This window comes from Eurypyga helias, unplaced genomic scaffold, assembly GCF_000690775.1.
Source record: "Eurypyga helias isolate BGI_N326 unplaced genomic scaffold, ASM69077v1 scaffold26112, whole genome shotgun sequence".
NCBI classification, from domain to species: Eukaryota; Metazoa; Chordata; class Aves; order Eurypygiformes; family Eurypygidae; genus Eurypyga; species Eurypyga helias.
This window is the reverse complement of record NW_010235828.1, coordinates 56,611-74,461: the sequence shown is the minus strand read 5'-3', so window position 1 is coordinate 74,461 and position 17,851 is coordinate 56,611. Positions and strand designations below refer to the sequence as shown.

The window sequence follows — 17,851 nt, the reverse complement described above, 5'->3', positions numbered from 1 at the left end:
AAAAAAAAGAGTCACAGGATAGAGGTACACACGCACGGGCAGACCCGCTCAGCTCCGAGCGGTCTGCAAACCCTACCGGCGTGTACTTCAAATCAAACCAAAAATGGGGATTATAATGGCCATGGTACGTTCCTGTCGTAGGAGCAATGAGTGTGGACAGCCGGGGGATTTCTGGCACAGGGATGTATTTAGCATGACCAGCAGGTCCAAATACACCAAACCAGGGCGAAGGGAGGAGGAGGAAAGCTGCAACTGTCACTCGGTATTTCCAGAAGGCTCTCGCCAAGCCCTGGGACCAGCACAGAGCAAATCAGACCAAGGGCAGGTTGCCTCACCCAGCTGATGCTCCCGTTGTCTATATCCCAGCGCCCACCTGGAATTCCATCAACGAGCCTAAAGCCCTGTGCGGCTTGTCCAACGCACCAGTTATTTTCTCCTGCTATCCCTGTCCACACCCAAGGTTTAACTGGTGTGCAGAGCTCATCCGTAACCTCAGCTACAGGGCCCTACCACCCCTGGAGATTTTCAATGCCACTCACTTCTGGTACTCTAGTAAATATAAACTGTAACAGAGCGAGGCATCTTCAACAAACGTGAACAACTCTCCCAATAAATGAAATAATTGTTAAAAAAAGGCCCTTGCTGGCTGCGCCACACTCCTCCGGTGCCACAGCCAACTGCAACAGAAGACACCACCGAGCGGCAGAGTCCCCGAAAGCCAGGGCAGCCACACAAACTCCCACTCCATCTACTGAAGTGATTCCACAGGGACAGGTTTACCCATCCAGGCTCAGTTTTAAAAATCTTTAGCCTTGTCTCAAACGACATGAGTGTGGCTGAGCTTCTTGCAAAGATGTCAAATCAGATATGTTTCTATCGAAGGGACAGGTTAAACGCTGCCTCCCCACAAGGAAATGGGGGAAACAAAGGAAAAGGCTTAGGCATTTTTACTGGGCGGCAAGTAACACCCACCCAAAAGGACTGTTTAAATCAAGATCAGTCCTTTCTAGCACCGTCTTTTGGACTGCCTGGGGAGCATGTGAAAGAGACGAACACAGTCCTAAATGCTGCTTATCTTATTTCACATTCTCTTTCTCTGGATACGCTGCCAGTGTTGCTGAGGCTGTGCTAAAGCCCTCTCCCCATGTGAACGTATAGTGCCTGAGCCTATCGATCCCAACTGTCAAATAATCGTATGTGCCCAGGTATTCACAAAAACCCAAATCTGAAATGACTCTCCTGTGATGTTATCATCCTTGGCTCACCAACAAGGCAAAAAACCATCTTATTTTACATTCTTTCTTTAACATTAGCTGACAGCTTTTTCAATATTGTCATACATTCCCTGAAATAATACAAACATGGCAAAACAACGTATACCGGAAGCTGCACTCCCAGCTACGGCAGCGTTCCAACTACTGAGCATGTTAGTGTAAATAAATGAGCACTTTAAGACTATACAGTTCAGCCCAAAATAAGTCCATCTTCTCTTCCACTCTTCAGGTCCATGTTAGGTGATCAATCCAACAAGAACATGAGGAAATCCAAAACTACAGCTTCCCATGTCAGCCTACTGTGGTATTAAGTCTCCCTTTTTGTATTCCCTCGCTGCCTCAGACGGGCACACAGTGTGCTGCTGGCGCTCTGCACTCCAAAGAGCCTTTAGGCCCCTGAGACACCAGCGTTCCCAAGCCCCTGGAGAAGCGTGCAACTCACGGTACCAGTTAGGTATGTTTCGCCACCTGCCACGTTTAGGCAGCGAGCCCAATTTGAGGATCTTTTATTGGTCGTGTCTCAAAACATATCTTCTCCACCCCCAAACTGCCCTATAACAGAAGTTAAGAAGCAGAAAGGGCTACAACCATTTCCAGTATTTCTGTATTAGAAGGGTGGCATACGTGCACCAGGAATGAGCATGAATGAATTAAGAGAGGTGACAGGACAACGGTGTCCATTGTAGCAGGTGCTTCTAACATGGTAATGGGACAAGCATGACCTTGTTAACCCTTCCATTGAATTTTTGTTTTGGTTTGGTTTTGAATGAAGTGCCACTCGGGTGTGAAATCTGGACACACACCGCCCTGCTACAGCGGGGGCTCGGATCACACGTGAGTCTGCGCTGCCCTAAAGAAAGCCTCTGTTCCCATCTCTAATGTGGTGCTGGAATGGTTAGTATAATTCAGTTTTTTCCACTGCAATCCACAATCTGATCGGTTGGCAGGTCACACTGGCACTCCTACCTGAGGTATTTTAGCGCTAATGATTGGTTCCTGTAAGACTATTCTATAACAGAACACAGGAAGAGCAGTTCAAAAAAACACAGCTGTGGAAAGAAACAATCATACAAACAGCCCGCAGCGGGGCTCACCAGCCTTTTCTTTCCAGTGGATGCAAGCACGCTTTTCACAGGCAGGAGCGGTCTTCGCATGGGTGGGTTTGTTTGGGTTTCCCCCCCGCCACCCAGATTGACCCCGTTGTAGAAGAAAGATAAACCTTTCTTATGTTCCGAAACGAAGCCCTCTGCATCCTGGGGCAGGTTGGTTTAGGAATTGAGGTGTCTTGCCAGAGTGGGACGCATCCAACAAGAGATGGAATGCCTTCTTCACAGAAGAAATGGGTAGCAGGATGGTTGCCCCAGGAAAGAAAAGAGGAGTGAGGAAGAGGAGGAGGAGGAAAATGAGAAAATTGGTGCATAACATGTATGCAGAAAAGGCAGCCCAAACTCGGGACACTTCCCCTTTGCCTACCACTAACCACTCCCTGCCAGCTCAGCCCCTTCCCACCCTCCTGTGACACAACCCTACGGACTCTGAAGACCGAAGGGAACCTCAGCTTAACTCTTCCCCCAGTCCTAACTGGAGCACCTTCTGCCATCCCTTCCACCATCTGGACAAGCCTTTCACAGCAACCAGAGGGACGCAGGCACTGCAGTGAAAAGCAGGACAAATCCGTGGGGCACAGGGACACTCTACTCATTCCACCTGTGCCAAGCGAATTGTCTGGAAGGGAAACTTCACGTCTGGATTATGACAACTTTTGTTCCAGAGCGCCATCGGAGGGCTCTGGGCAGCAGTAACAGAGAAAAAAAAGCTATCGCCATCTCCCCTGACGAGTCCCCTCCTGTATCGCCCTGCTTTCCGACAGGAGACCAGAGCCACCAACAGCAGGGCCCTCCGAACCCACCCAGTGCTCTAACCTGACGCGGGGGCTTGGCTCTGCGCTACGTTACGCTACTGCACTGCCGCTCCAAGCGGTTAGGAGGATCCTTCGTTACTCAAGTCTCTGTCCTTAAATCATGGTAAATAAGCCTCTCTCCTCACCCGCAACAGTAAAGGAGCTTTCTCCAAAGAAATAGGGAGTAGCCCTGGCCTGCCTCCCCTTTCAACGTGATGGCCTCTTTTACACCATACTGCCAGGGAAGAGGCGCTCTGCGCTGCTCGCTGGCTTGCTTACGCGCTGTAGCAGTCAGTGGTCTGTAAAGCTGCTGGTTTAGGAGCGAGGTGGGAAAACCCAGAATCCCCCGTAGTGCCTGACAGAGTTTTACAAAGGAACACTTGACTAGGCAGATGGATTTTTAAAGGACTGCGCACACGACAGCGCATGTAAGAACGGCCAAGCGCGCCCGTACCTCCACGCTCAGAGAGTATGTCTTCCAACTGCTGTAACTGTGTTGGGAAAAGTGCCTTTACAAGGCTTGACCTTCCGTATAAACCAACACAATCCAAAAAGCTAATTCCATCCATTATCTTGAGTCTAAACCCAGGGTCCTCTCAACAGATGTCAGGAGTGGCACCTCCAAAGGAGAAGGGATGTGAAATCCACGCCGACAACCATGCCACACCTCCCAGCACAAAACTGCCCCAGCCCCAAAGAGCTACCACCTACAATACCACGAGAGGGAACTCAGCTAGAGGTAGGCAGACCACGAGTCACAACGGACTTTTAGCTTGGAAAGGCATATTCCTACCACAGCTGCTCTGCAACAGCTCTCCATCGGACAGCACACTGCCCTTCTCACTGGCCAGCCAGAACCCCTCCATCCTCAACCCACCTATGTACAGAGAGGCCCTGGAGATCCACCGTACAGACTGGCTGGGTAGGTTGATGACAATGACGGGACAAAGTCTCCCATGGTACCGGAACTAATTCCCAGTCAGGGGGAGGCTGCTGACTCTTTTAACCGAACATCTCCGTGTATTTGTACTTTACAATTCCCCAAAGAGGCGAGAGAATCTAGCCTATTTAAGGTACTGTTCCTACCAGCAAAATGAGATGTCAGTTTTCACTCCAGCATCTCGGTCTCCATTTTTAATCAGTCCCAGTGTCTTCCCCAAAGGGATAATCTCCACATCCCAGCGGCACATGAACATTTTTAAACATACAGCTCGCTCAGTTTAGTGTGGGCTGCACAAATCAAGCCTGAAAGGGCCCCAAGAGGGGAGAGAAAGGGGAGGGCGGAGGGGGACAAGGAAAGGGAAGGTCTGAGGCTAAACCAGTCCTGTTATTTTTATATCCAAATTATGTAAACGAGAGAAGTGTTGAGAGAAATTTTAATTCGCTAATCATCTCTCAGGTTGATTAGTAGCAGTGTGCATGTGGGGGACAGGACACCCAGTAAACTGACCCTGGCAATGATCAGGAAACCCAAAGGCTTAGGTCTTGCACCCAGGGGCAAGCGCAGTGACAGAGAAGCATGCTTGCATTCCTAAATATATAAATATATATATCCACAAGGAAGAAGAAAATTAAAAGTAAATGATATTTTAAAAAACCAAACCAAACCAACCAAACAAACCAAAAGAAAAGAAAGAAAAAAAAAAAAGGCTGGCTTGTCAGGGGTTGGGGACAAGAAGGCTCCGGTGTGTGTACTTACATAGAGGTCAGCACCGTAAAATCCGTCCTGGTAAACCACACTGCAGAAAATCCACACAAAAACAAAAAAACAAAAAACAAAAAACAAAAGAACAGAAAACACATTCCGGTTATTGAGGACGGCAGCATGCACATGCGTTTTACACAGGCAGGTGATGTATGAATCCACAACCTGGGCTTTTGGCAGGAGCAAATCAGCGAGAGAATGTGTGTGCGCACGCACGCTAGACGGCTCCAAGTCATCTTCCATGGCATGCAAAGGGGGAAGGGGCGGGCAGGAAGGGAGACAGTATGCGAAGGAGAGAGGGAGGGGAACCACCATTTGTACAATCAAAATAGACTCAAAAAGATCTGATGTCCTGAAGAAGAGAAACAAGGGTTTAGAAACCTGCGCTCTGGTTATTCTCCTGGAATGATTTTAGTTACCCCCTAAACACATGGAAACATTGGCTTCATGAAGTGGGCTTGTGGAATCAAGGAGCCCTTCAGAAGGCATCCCAGAGGGGCCGGAGTCGCCTATGTCAGGAGCACGTTTCAGAGCTGCGCACGATTACGCATTTCGAGCTTCACCGGGCTGCGTGACTTTGTTTCTGACATCCATACATCACCTGCTTTTTTACCCTGCACATTAGACATGCGATAAGATCTGGCTGATCACACAAGCATGCAAAGTATTATTATTCAGCATCTTAAAGAACCGATGCAACACCTCAGGAAAACAAGTCAATCAATTCTGATCAAAGTAAACACAGAGAAATGTAATTAAAAAAGAAAAAACCAAAAATACCCACAATGCATTGCTTTCACAAGCAGAGATAATGAGCTAAAAAGGTTAGGTGACTGGTCCGAGGTCCCAGAATTGAAAGGTGCAGTGGGAGTCCCTGGTAGTAACGACCTATTCCGTAGCCGAGAGGAGCAACTGGAAGGGTTTCCATGGGGTGGTGCTTTTTCTGCTTTAAGCCATAGTTTTCTTTCTCTCAGAACTTCAAGCAGGAAAACTGTTCAACCAGAGCCTGGGGTTCCCAAAGAGCCACTCTTACCAGAGCATTCGCTAGTGTAAGGCTAGGCAGCTCGCTTTGGGGACAGGGATCGGGGAAGGATGAGGAAGGAAGAGAGGGGGTGCCCCCCACCCGGTTGAGGTGTGCTTCATTAATGAGGAATTTCCTCCAGCTTTGTCCTCCAAACAGCTCCCCACAGACACGCTCAAGGCTTTAAAAAGCATCAGCCCCACCAACTGTGATGTTCATGGATCTGATGTGCATGACTTGCCAGTAGAATTAAGGAAAAAGAAGGTATGGAAACGCTAGCTTTTCTTTTGATTATCGTTTTTTACTCATCAGATGGAATGTGAAACGCTGCCAAGAGCCTGCCACCCTCAGACACCCACCTACTGTAAGGCACATACACACAAAAAGAAGCCCAGCAGATCTTGCCAAAATTCTGCATGCTATTACTAAAAAATGAAATAAAATAAATAAAAAAAAAGAACCTGCTGCAGTGTTAGCTACCGCTTCAATAATTTAGCCTTGCCGTCTTCCCCAGGAAAAGTACACTCCATTCCCAACGGACAGAGTTACTGCGGTCTCCAAGAGCGCTGGGAGCAGATGTGGAGATAGAGACCTTTGTCAGAGGAAGAGGGGGGCCACTTCAGCAGGGGGAAGCAGGCCATAAGATCCTGGTTGTTGAAGCTATAAATTTTTACAATCACGTAACAAAGACCGTGGCTCCTGGGGCAGTGACTTACATTGCTGGGTGCTCTATCTAGGACCAGGAGTGTTTTAGCAGTGATACTCCACCTGCTCCTGCGGGAAAGGCAAACGCATGACAGAGGAGGCGACTGTCGGTTTACGGACAGGTTAGCAGCTTCAGTAGTTATTCCGAACACAACCAGCTGGATGAGTATCAGCATTACCACATTGGATCAGGCCACTGCTGTAACTCAAAATCCTGTCAGCAAGAGATGCTAGCATCAGCTCTCCAGAGAAAGCTGCAAGGAATGCTAAAAACAGGTAAGAGTAAGACTTCTTGAGTCCAACCAAGCAAGCACGCATGCATCCTCCGTCTCTCCTTGGGTTAGGACTTGACTGACACTGACTGCCAGGGCTGAAATTTAGCAAGCTTTATTTATATGCTAGAATACCCACATTTGTGACTCTTAATGATAGCAAAAGCTGAGGTAATTCCTTCATTTGAGAACCAGAGAGACTGTTCTGGTTATGCAGACTGACCAGACGCATAAAGCAGCCCAGCAGCCATCAAATCTCAGTGGCATCTGCCAAAAGCCCACTAGCTGAGCTAAAACACGTGCACGAGAAAAAGAAATACGCTGGGTTTGTAAAGCAGCCATCGTATCGTTTAGGTGTACCAACAGCTGACTTTGTTGTAAAAGGAACCACAAAACCATTTCCAAAGCCCCAAAGCTCTCTAACCACCTTAGACTTAGTCTGAATTTTACCTACTTTTGGCTTCGAGTCAGTGAATCCTCTACATATTTACACTCCTAGGCTAAATTGTTCTTTACTATGGCACACCTACTCTTCATATCGGTACTTAATGGCCACAAACAAGACAATGCCTAACCTAACAGTTTGAGAATTGACCAAGCTTATTTAGTTTTGAGCATTTTACAGTAGGCAAGGGGTTTTTTTCAGACTGACCTAATTCTTACAGCTTTTGGTCTGAAATGTAATTTGTCAGGATTCTTGTTTAGAAAGCCTGGCCGCTATAAATCAGGGCAACACTCCGGCACAGGTTTAACTCATGCTATGTATCGGAGGTTATAATGTCTCCTGAATGCTGCCTCAGTTATAAATTGAAGGTTGCATTTGTATTCTGAGGTCAGGCTTAGCTGACTATCCAACATCTTCTCCAGTGGCCTGAGCAATTGCTTTCAAAGGTATAAACAGCCTTCCCTGCATCAACATCCATGTCCCTACGGGACTGTGGACATTCCACATATGCATTAGTAAATCTCAGTTTGAATTCTTGAAATAAAGGCTAAAGCTATTAAGAACAATATGATTTCTTGCCCCTTCCTCTGGAGTGTCTACCACTTGACGCCGTCAAAACTCACTCGAACCTGAACGGCCCTCGGGTCTGATCCAGTATGGCAATTCCAGAGAGCTTTTATTAATCTACATTCTGCATTTTCGGAAAGCTGCTCAAATGCACTGATACCATTAAGTTTTGTAGCTCAAAACCAAAACACCACTGAGGTTTATGAAAACCTTCTACCAGGTCCGAGCTAACCTGCAGCTTACTTTACTGCCTTCCTCCACATCACTCACTACGTCTTGACCACTCGTGCTGCTGACTGATCTTACGGCGTCTCATCTTTCTGCTGGCCAGGAAAGAAACAACTGATGGAGGGTGAGGTGTCAGGAATGTGTGCCTGCCCCTGGCTCCATGGAGGTCAACAGTGCCCATGTGGAGCGGTGCTGTCCTACAGGTTACTGCATCATGGAACCGAGAAGCACATTTTGTAGTATTCCACAAGGAATCAAATTCCCTCTGCAATTATTCTGTAGAGATTCAGACTATGATGACAATAAACACCAGAATTAGTTAATTACATCCCAGTGCTCGGGCCTAGGGACAGTTCTGGGCCATTTGTGAGCCTGCCTTGTTTACTGCTGCCCTGCAAATGTTTACTGCACAGTACACTGCCCATGGAGTCATGAAATCAGTCAGCAGGGTCAGACAAGCTCAACATAACATAAACACAATCACGAGACTATTTGGAAGGGATAATCACTGGAGCCTGGCCCATATTCCAAATGGAAATAAACCTTTCAAATGGGACTCAGGCTGGATTTATATCAAAGACAAGCCCAGAGTCCCACCCAGTGCGCCACTCGTGACAGCCTCTTGCTAGGAATGCTCCAGCCGTTACTCCCAGGGACGAAGAGCACAACCCCCCTCCCCAGCGCAGGGTGGTCATACAGTGCTAGAGGCAGCACTTAGCCCAGCTTTGCTTCTCTGTTTCACTGGGAAGCACTTCCTAATAAAACAGGGCTGGGTCAGTTTTAGAGCAGCAGACAGCCAAGCTGCAGGTCAGAGGCTATGGTTAGAGGGTACAGGCTATCAGCTAGGAGCAGTGGCAAAAGGACGTGGACCTGAAAACCCAGAAGGAACACCCTCTTCGGAAGGCCAAGGTGTTCAGACAAGAGGTTTCATTTTAAAGTCTTCCCGTGAATTAAACACAAACACTGCCAGATCTGCCGGAGAGCAACGCCAGACAGATACATGACCACTGCAGCTTGCTTCCTTAAGCTTCACTTTAAATACCAGGCTGGACTCTAAAAAGAAAGGGCTCTCACCACTTAATCTGCTACAGAAGGTATTGCAAGCTTATCCAGCATGTATCACGCCAGCTCCCTGCACCGATCTGTGTGGCTTCCAACTCCCTTTTTAATAAAAGGGTTATAATTTATTTTCTTCCCTCCTGGAGCTAGTCTAAAGGAAAAAAGGGTCAGTCCACTTCTCTGTGTTGGAAGATTCACCCCTAATCCTACTCTTTCTGAGAACATGACCTGGGAAGTACAGTAAGTAGAATTCCAGAGACAAGCAATATGAATAAAGCATCCTCAAAATCAGAAACTAAAAAAAGACAGTTTGGAAGGGATTTGCCAATTTATCTGTCATTCTATCACACTGCAACAAACCAACCACCAAAACAACCCCCAAACCTAGTTCTTTGTATTTTGAACAGCAGCGGAATACTCTCCTGTAACAACATCTATTCCACTGCATGACTAGTGAGAAGTCAGAGGGCAAAGAATGCTAAGGCCACGCATTCACCATCACGACACACGAGTCGGAAGAACGCTGCACTTCCGTTCTCCCTATATCTCACACCCTCCCAACTTCGAATTAATGGACTTGATTAATCTTTGTTTAAAACCTTTTTAAACCGTCTCCAACAAAGAAAGCAAATCCATTGTGGGTAACTGGCTCTTCTGTGTCCTACTGCCAGATGGTGAGGCATGAAGGTAATGGATAATATTCTCATTCCTGGATATGAAAAGACGAATGGATTGCAAAGAGCAGAACTTTTTTTTTTTTTCCAGAAATTTTAGACTTTCTCTCTTCGCGTCCTTCTCAGCAGCGCTGTAACGTATTCGCTCAGCGGGTGACGAATACCACGCAGACAAATTGAGGTGACGTTGGAAGGGATCCACCAGCGCTTTAAGCTGCTGCAAGTACTGAAAATTGTTCCAGTCAAGAACTTAACACGGAAGAATTTAGATTTGCCCCCGTTGGATGCCATAGTGTGCAGAATGCTCTGGCACTAGCAACACCCTGACTCTCACCATCCAGACAATCGTAGTTATGCTGTGGTTAACCAGTTTGACACGGTTGTGCAGAGCACTCGGCTCTCGTGACCAGTGCTTACCCTGGGTAGGCAGGGATGGCTGTGGGAGGTACCGCCCGGACTGCCCCATACACTGTCCTTCCTCGGCCCCTCAGGTGGGCTCCCCGAAACGCGGCTGCTGTGGTGGCTGCGGTTGGATAGGGGAAGCCTGGAACTGTAAAGACAGACAAGGTGGAGGGTGAAAAGGATCCGAGCTTCTGCCCAGCAAACAACCATCTGCTTCAAACAAAGTGACACAATAGCTCCACAGCGGTGGGAGATTTCGCATCAGTCCTGCAGAGGGGCATGCTTATAACCCAGCAAGCATCCGACACATACTCCCTGCTACACCATGGCCTTTGGGGGAAGAGGGGTTGCAGAGAGGTTTGGCATGCAAGAGGTTAATGCTTTGGCATGCCTCACCCACCACAAACAGGGTACCAGTCCCCCCGCCTTCTGACACCGCCATGCAGTCCAGTTAGAGTCCGAGAAGCGCAGAGAGTTACTATCAATACAGCAGGCGGCTCTTCCAAAACTGCAGAGGCTCTTTATAATAATTTGTCAAGAGGCCCTTAAAGTCAACCAACTTACATCAGTCTCTTCCCTCCTTTCCCCTCCCACTCTTTGCCACCCAATCCTCTGCATGTTCATTTTAAAGCCTGAAAGACAAGATAGCCCATATAACAGCAGCAGAAATTTCCCATAAAGTGCCAGTTTACTGAGAGCCCACCTTCATCAAACCAGCGTGACCAGTAACCGGCTCCACGTGTAGTGGGGCCCGCTTTATTACGCTTTTCAGCGGAGTAAAACTGGCTCGTGTCGCAACGACGTAAAACCTCAGAGGCATCTGCAAACACGTCATAAACAGATACCGAGAGGGAGGGAGTCCCAGGGCGCGAACCCAACCCAAGGTGCGTCCAGGTGCATGCCACCGGGGCCCTGCAGGCTCACGGTTTAGCAGCTTGTATAATATGTACTTTAGGGATTTGTCTGTTTGGTTTCTTTGATTTCGAAGGGGGGGGAGGGGAGGGGGCAGGGGAATGGCCTATTCCTCACACGCACCCTCCCCTCGTTCTGCAGCCTCCTCATCGCTCACAGACTCATTCGCCAGCAAACACACTGCAGATGGAACAAGTTACAGCAACTGCACGGTACGCTTTGGCTCAAGGTAAACTCGTTCCCAGCGAGACCCATCCTTTCAAGTATATATTATACAGACTGGAGAGAAGAAGAGTAACAGGTCATCGTTAACTCAAGCACGGTAACAATACAGGGGCCAACGGGGGCTACTTACTGATTAAAGGAATGTAAGTGTTAATACCCCCCCTTCCTGACAGGGGCACTGCAGCGTCATTGCCCAGCGAGACATCTGCTTGAAAGCTGGATGCTAATTTAATTTTAAAAAGAATAAAAACAAAAACAAAAAAACACAAACGTAAAAAGGTTATAAAGAAACAGCAGATTTAGAACATAAACACCACTGCAGTTAAATGGCAGAAGTGGAAGTGTCTACTTAAGCTCTACCTGCATATAACTCAGGGCCGTACACCGCTCCAACCACAGGACTCAACTTCCAACCTGAAACAACAAAGACTGCAGTGAATGCCAAAATCTACACCAAGAGAAGGAGCGGGCAGCGTGGGTAGGGGGAACGGTCTCTTGCATGCGCCCCAACTTCACACGCACAGCTCTTTCCAATTTCTGCTTCGCCTCAATCCCCCTTGGTGTAGATGGAGGCCAACTGCCTTTTGCTAATGTCAAGTTCTAGGTACAGGTCGCCGTATCTGAGGGAACAGCAAAACATCAGCTGATCCGCAGCGCTGCCGAGGGAATGCCAACTACCTTATATGCATATTCGCCACCAGCACCCTGTGACCCTGCGTTCTCTGCACGAACCTGGCTGCCAGCTCCTCCAGCTCCTCCCCGCTTTCACCAGGAACGCTGTGGATCCACAGCCTCTCTAAAGCCGCCAGCCTGGACCGTCATCCCAGGCAAATCAATTTATAGAGCCTTCAATTCTCAACACACCCTTCCGCCTTATTGCTGGTGAGCTGCTAAGAAAGCAACAGCGTCTGCATTTCCTCCTAACTGAGTCACACCGCTATGGCGCAGAAAAGCAACGCAGTCTATTCATCTCACGTTTTCTTCCCTCTTATTTTAGTATTTCCTGTCTTCTTTTTGCTGCTTTTCAGGTGAAAGCCTTCCCGGAGAATTGATTTTAATATCATCTGGGTAATTGGGAAGAACTGCAAATCACCATCATAAAACCTACAAAAGAATAGCACTTAACGAAGTCACCGCTGGGTATGGGGAGGAACACATGGCCCAGCCAGACCTAGAAACACATCTGTCTTCCTCCCATCACCTTTCTATGTGGGGTAAGAAGCAAGGGGTGTAAAGCTAAGAGCATGACCTGGGCTGGCTTCCACGAGGCATTCCTTTCAGGGAACATCTCAGCTGTTCAGCTAGCCATCACGCAGGTACTTTCATTTAAATAAATCCATACCCTTCCTCTGCCTTGGAGTCCTGACACACGTACTGTGCTTCAATACCTCTAACCAGCCTAGAAACCACATGAACAACTTGAACTGCAGCCCATCCACACCACCCCTTCATCTGCTGGCAGACTGGATGGAGATGCCATGCACGCCGCTGCTGCGCTGCGCACCCTGACGGCGAAATGCTCGAGCGAGCGGTGGCCCCAAGAGGACCGGGATCAACCCTCAGAACTGACGACCGGTCAGTGTGCCTTAAGCCTGGCCGAATACTGAACACCTCTGTGTCCCTTTAAAGCTGGCTTCAAACTGCTGGCTGCGAAAGCAAACCGCTCCTGCCGGTTACCAGGGTTTCACAAGTCAGTGCCGTGTACGCCAAGCTTGGTTACCAGTCACACGCGTTTTCCGCCCTTGTTTTCAGGGCAACATAACATGGCTGCGCTACCTTTACTACAAAATCTCCTGGTTCGTCAGACACTGAGACTCAGAATCCCAGCCCTTCTGCCTGCCCTGCTTCCCCAGTTCCGTAACCAAGAGAGAATGATTTGCCAAGTCAGCAGCAGAGCCACAGATAAAATCCATCTCCTGACTGCCGAGTCTTACACAGCGATCAAAACGCATTTCACACTAGCAACTACCTGTAAGCTGCTTCCCACCTTGTTGAAGCTGTTTGGGCAACATTTTCATACCAAAAATAAATTTTTTGCCTGTTTCAGGACAAAGACTCAGATTCAAAATCTGTATCAAAGCAGCATTCAGTTCTGTCAGGAGAAGAACGGGGGGTTTATGCTATATGCGCCTATGCAATGAAATTACTGCACAGACAGAAGAACCGAGATATCCCGAGGAAACAGGATTCTTCACTACCCAAACAACTTGGTCTTTCTCTATTCAGGTTCACTGGAAAATGACTGACCACAGGCACGGTCTGCAATGAAAAGCAGAGCCAATAAGCAGCGCAATGCCTCTGTTTTCCCGGCTGCTTGGGGACAGCTGTACTTTTACAGTTAGATGCTAAACGGAGATATATCCAATTATGTACCTCACGTTATGCTTCTGCATTGGTATTTGGGCACCCACATGATGGCAGTGAGACTCGGAGCACTGCACATCCCCTGTACAGCAGGAGCTTGCAGTAGTGGCAGGAAACCCACTTCTTTTTCTAGCTTGGCCACATTGGGCACGTCACTACTCCTCTCTCCCCACTTCTCCATCTGTGAAATGGTATTTCTCCATAAACGCTCCAGAGTTATACTGAAAGCAGAACGCTATAAATCAGGGTTTGTGGGGTTTTGTTGGTTTTTTCGGGGTTTTTTTTGGTCCTGAGGAGAGGCCATGACTTTTCCCTTTTGTCTTCCTTCAAACCTTTCAGCTCATCATTAGTACAAACAGTCTCTCTTACCATTTGCGTAAGGTGTGACCATCTTCTTATTGGTCATCACTCGCGCCGTGGCGTTGTTAACCTGAAAGTAAGAAAGGGGAGGGGGAGGAGAGGGATGGAAGTAAAGGATGTTAGGGAAAACGATGGAAAACTCTCAGATACCACACACACTATACTTCTCTAAGCAAAAAAAAAAAAACCACAAACAACTACTTTTACAAAAATGCAATCTTTAAATTACTTTTAACAGTTGCCATTTAATTATAAAAGTTACAGCTAAACGTGGCATTTTAAATTTAAAATTTATGCACTAAACAAAAGGCCAACGAGAGTAAAAGTGCAGCTTCTCTGCCACCCCTTGGCGCGTGCTTGTTTTCAGCTCATCGATCGGAAGGGCAACACTTTGGAGGTGCTGTCCAGGCTCTGCTCGAGAGGCAGCGATGGCTTCTGCAGCCCAGGGCAGGGCAACTGAACTGGGCGATGCGCCAGCTGACTTGGTTCTCAAGGTCACCATTGGGACGGGGGCCCGGCAGGTCGCTGGCAGGCATATTTTTTAGATTGAAAAATGTAGCCTGGAGTCCATCAGCTTTAGATCCAAACTCCCAAGGCTTTAGATTTCTGGAATTCCACCAAGCGTTTGGGCAGTCCACATTCACCAATTTCCTTCCCATCACTTTCAAATCTTTTTCCAGGTGATTTTTTTCCTTGACACCAATCTCACGGAGCAAAAAGAAGAAAAACACAGCAGCAGACCTGGGTCTTTTTTTGGTTTTGTCATGCCCTCCACCCTCTTTACAGAGCTCTGCGTAGTTCCAAGCGGTTTGATTGCTCAAGCAAGTTGGGTGTTACCACAGAGATGGTGCTGATAAAGAAAAGATGGACCAGTTTGGAAGCCAAGTTACTGCAGCCCCGTGTCAGACAGCCTCAAAGTTCTTGCAAGGAGGGTGAAGGCTTTATACAAAATCAATACTTTATCAAAACCCATGCCAAATGGGAATTGAGGCTAGGGTGAACAAGAGGAAAAAAAAAAAAAGGGGGATATGAAAATAAAAGCTGCCTCGGACCCCTGAGACCTATGGATGGGGAGCAAATGCGGGGTGGGGAGTCCAGAGCTACGTTTACTCTCGTTTCGGCCCCAAAACAATAGAAACATTACACATTTAAAAACAAAGAATGGGAAACAACAATGATGAGACTGAGAGCATGCAGTTAAAAACACACACAGATAAAAGAAAGAAAAAATAAAAACCACAATTGATTCAGAGGGTGGGGAGGGGAGGAGGGAGGAGATAGGGTCTCACAGACAATCATTAGGATGGAGCGAGTGCCTGAAATCAGCTGCTACAGCAAAGTGCAACACAAGCACTTAAAGGAAAAATTGCCAGAACCGATCAGAAACCACCAGTCAGCAAAGAGACCAACAGCTGCATTTAACTGAGTAACAAAATAAACTGGGGAGGGGGGAGAGAGAGAAAGAAAAAGAGAGAAACCAAACAGTAACAGCTACAAACAGGTCTCAAAGAGAGCAGCAGAAAGAAGGGGCAGAGGAGAGAGAAGAAGAAATGGGTGCATTAATAAAAACCAGCCAAACTGGAGTTCAGTAACTCTGAGTAAGATGTGCAAGGGGAAATCACCATGAAGTCAGTAATCAAACAGCTCAGACTGCTACAAAACGATATGTACATCCAAAGTCCAGGCGGCATTACTCAACAGCATTGAAAATAAAAGGGGGAGAAGGGGGAAGGAGGTGGGTGGGGACAACAAGTCAAATCACATTTCGTAGTGTTAATGTGAGATGGCAGATGGATTTTTTCTTTCTTATTTAATTTTGGTTTTTTTTGTAATTTTAAGAAAAATTAAAAAAAAAAAAAAGCTTCTTCTCTAGCGCTTTTGTTTCACTTACCGCCAACTCGTACCATCGCCAGCATTGTGTATAGTTACCAGTGAGTCAAGTGAAGGGCCCTAAACGCTAAACCATCGAAAAGGGAAATAAAAAACAAAACAAAACAAAAAAAGGCAAAATATGCAGACATCTTACTCAAAAACGGCGGCTTTTTGTTTTAATATTTGTACTTTTTTTTTTTTAAAAAAAAGAAAGGGGGAGAGAGAGAAGACGCCAGTTAGCCTTCAACACAGTGGAACCCCAAGCTGGTCAACACCAGACATGCCCGATATAGGCCTATGTCGGCCAGGCAACGGCCACCCTTCACTCCCCTGCGGCGAGAGCTCGAAACGTTAAGGATTAGCTTTTGCCGAGCCAGCTCTTGACCGCGGGCAGGTCAAGAAAGCAGCGGTGTGTTCAGCACAGCACACTCGGGGCTTCCGCCCGTCATCACCCCTCCCCTCCCACCACGGGCATCATCTCACACTTGCGTGGAGGAGAACTGGCCTCGGAGGAAAGAGAGGATACTGGCTGGCCCCCTGCTTTCTTTTTTGGACACAGAGTTAGAAGTCGGACAGTATTCTTTCAGTTAGTTTTGTTCAGGCCTGGTAACAGGAAATCGGAGCCTCGCAAACTGAAGCAAAGGAAAAATCAAGACAGCAGAAGGGCAAAAATTTGGAGTGGGTGGGAAAAAAAATTAATAAAAGGAGAAAGAAAAGAAAAAACACAATACCCAAAACAACAATAAAAATACTCCGCAAGGGGTGTAAACTTTTATACATTTCAGTGCAGGGAAGTGAAGGACACAGACACAAACACACACGCACACACAAGACTGGGATCCAAATGTGAAATAAGTGAGGCAAGACACAAAAAGAAATCAAAAGAATAAATATAAAGAAGAAATTGAATTACTGAAGACATGCACCTCGATTTTACGGCCCTCTACCACGGTGCCGTGTAATTTCTCCCTGGCCCTGTCTGCATCAGCACTATTCTCGAAAGTTACGAACCCGAATCCCTGCATGCAGCGGGAGAAGGGGGGAAAACATGCACATCGTTATATATTGAAATACTGATCTCTAGGTAAATAGAGAAAAAATATCACAGTATGAAATCGACATCAGCACAACTCAGCAATAACCTCCTAGAGTCACATCGTTGGTTCATGCATGTTTCATAAATGAAAGAAATTAAAATTCGATAAATAAAAGGAACTGTAATCATAATAAGAATAATAAGAGTAATTAAAAAAAGAAAACATAAAAGCAATTGAGGCCAGACCAAAAAAGAAGTACAAAGTTACTCGAGACAATTGTTTTGTTTTGTTTGTTTGTTTGTTTAAAAACACTAAACCCTGTTCCAACATAGACAAGCTGGTCAAGCCCAAGTGGGGCTCCTCTCCCCTCTGCTGAATAACACACAGGCTTTGCGGGCCCCCCGCCCACCCCAGACACGGTACAGGACATCGACACCGAGCAGCACGTTGCTTTCTTGAGAAACGGCTGCAAGCGCGAGCAGCGATCTGAGTTCATGCCTGGCACCAGGAATTCTGCGAAGCTTTGGGCAAATCAAACACTGAACCTTGCTTTTCCCACCTGTAAAATGGAGACAATAATAATTACCTACCTTGGCAAACTGTTGAGAGGAAGGGCTGTTTGTAAAGCATCCCTTGTAAGCTCTTCAGGGCACAGCTGGCGTCTACTCCTACGCCTGTAACTTCCCTAACAACACGCGGGGCCCTGAACGCGCAGGGCTCCTGGGTGGCACTGTCAAACAGACATCGCGTTGCATACTCTAGTTGCGAGATTTTCCAATCTATGAGCACTGTGTTGGACTTGAGTGTAAATCTGAACACCTAACCGCCG

General features: G+C 47.2%; 1 protein-coding gene across 3 annotated transcripts in view; it reads right to left on the bottom strand.

Moving 5' to 3' along the window:
• Positions 1-17,851, bottom strand: part of RBFOX2 (RNA binding protein, fox-1 homolog (C. elegans) 2) — a 55,079-nt gene that overhangs the window by 4,940 nt on the left and 32,288 nt on the right. Inside the window, exons 4-9 of one of the 3 annotated variants that reach the window (XM_010146885.1) lie at positions 16,912-17,004; positions 14,123-14,183; positions 11,750-11,803; positions 11,520-11,612; positions 10,268-10,400; positions 4,874-4,913 (exon numbers count right to left, since the gene is read on the bottom strand). In XM_010146885.1, coding sequence (XP_010145187.1) covers positions 4,874-4,913; positions 10,268-10,400; positions 11,520-11,612; positions 11,750-11,803; positions 14,123-14,183; positions 16,912-17,004 — 474 coding nt within the window. The remainder of the gene's footprint in view (positions 1-4,873; positions 4,914-10,267; positions 10,401-11,519; positions 11,613-11,749; positions 11,804-14,122; positions 14,184-16,911; positions 17,005-17,851) is intronic. The other 2 variants (XM_010146886.1, XM_010146887.1) reach the window with 2 other exon arrangements.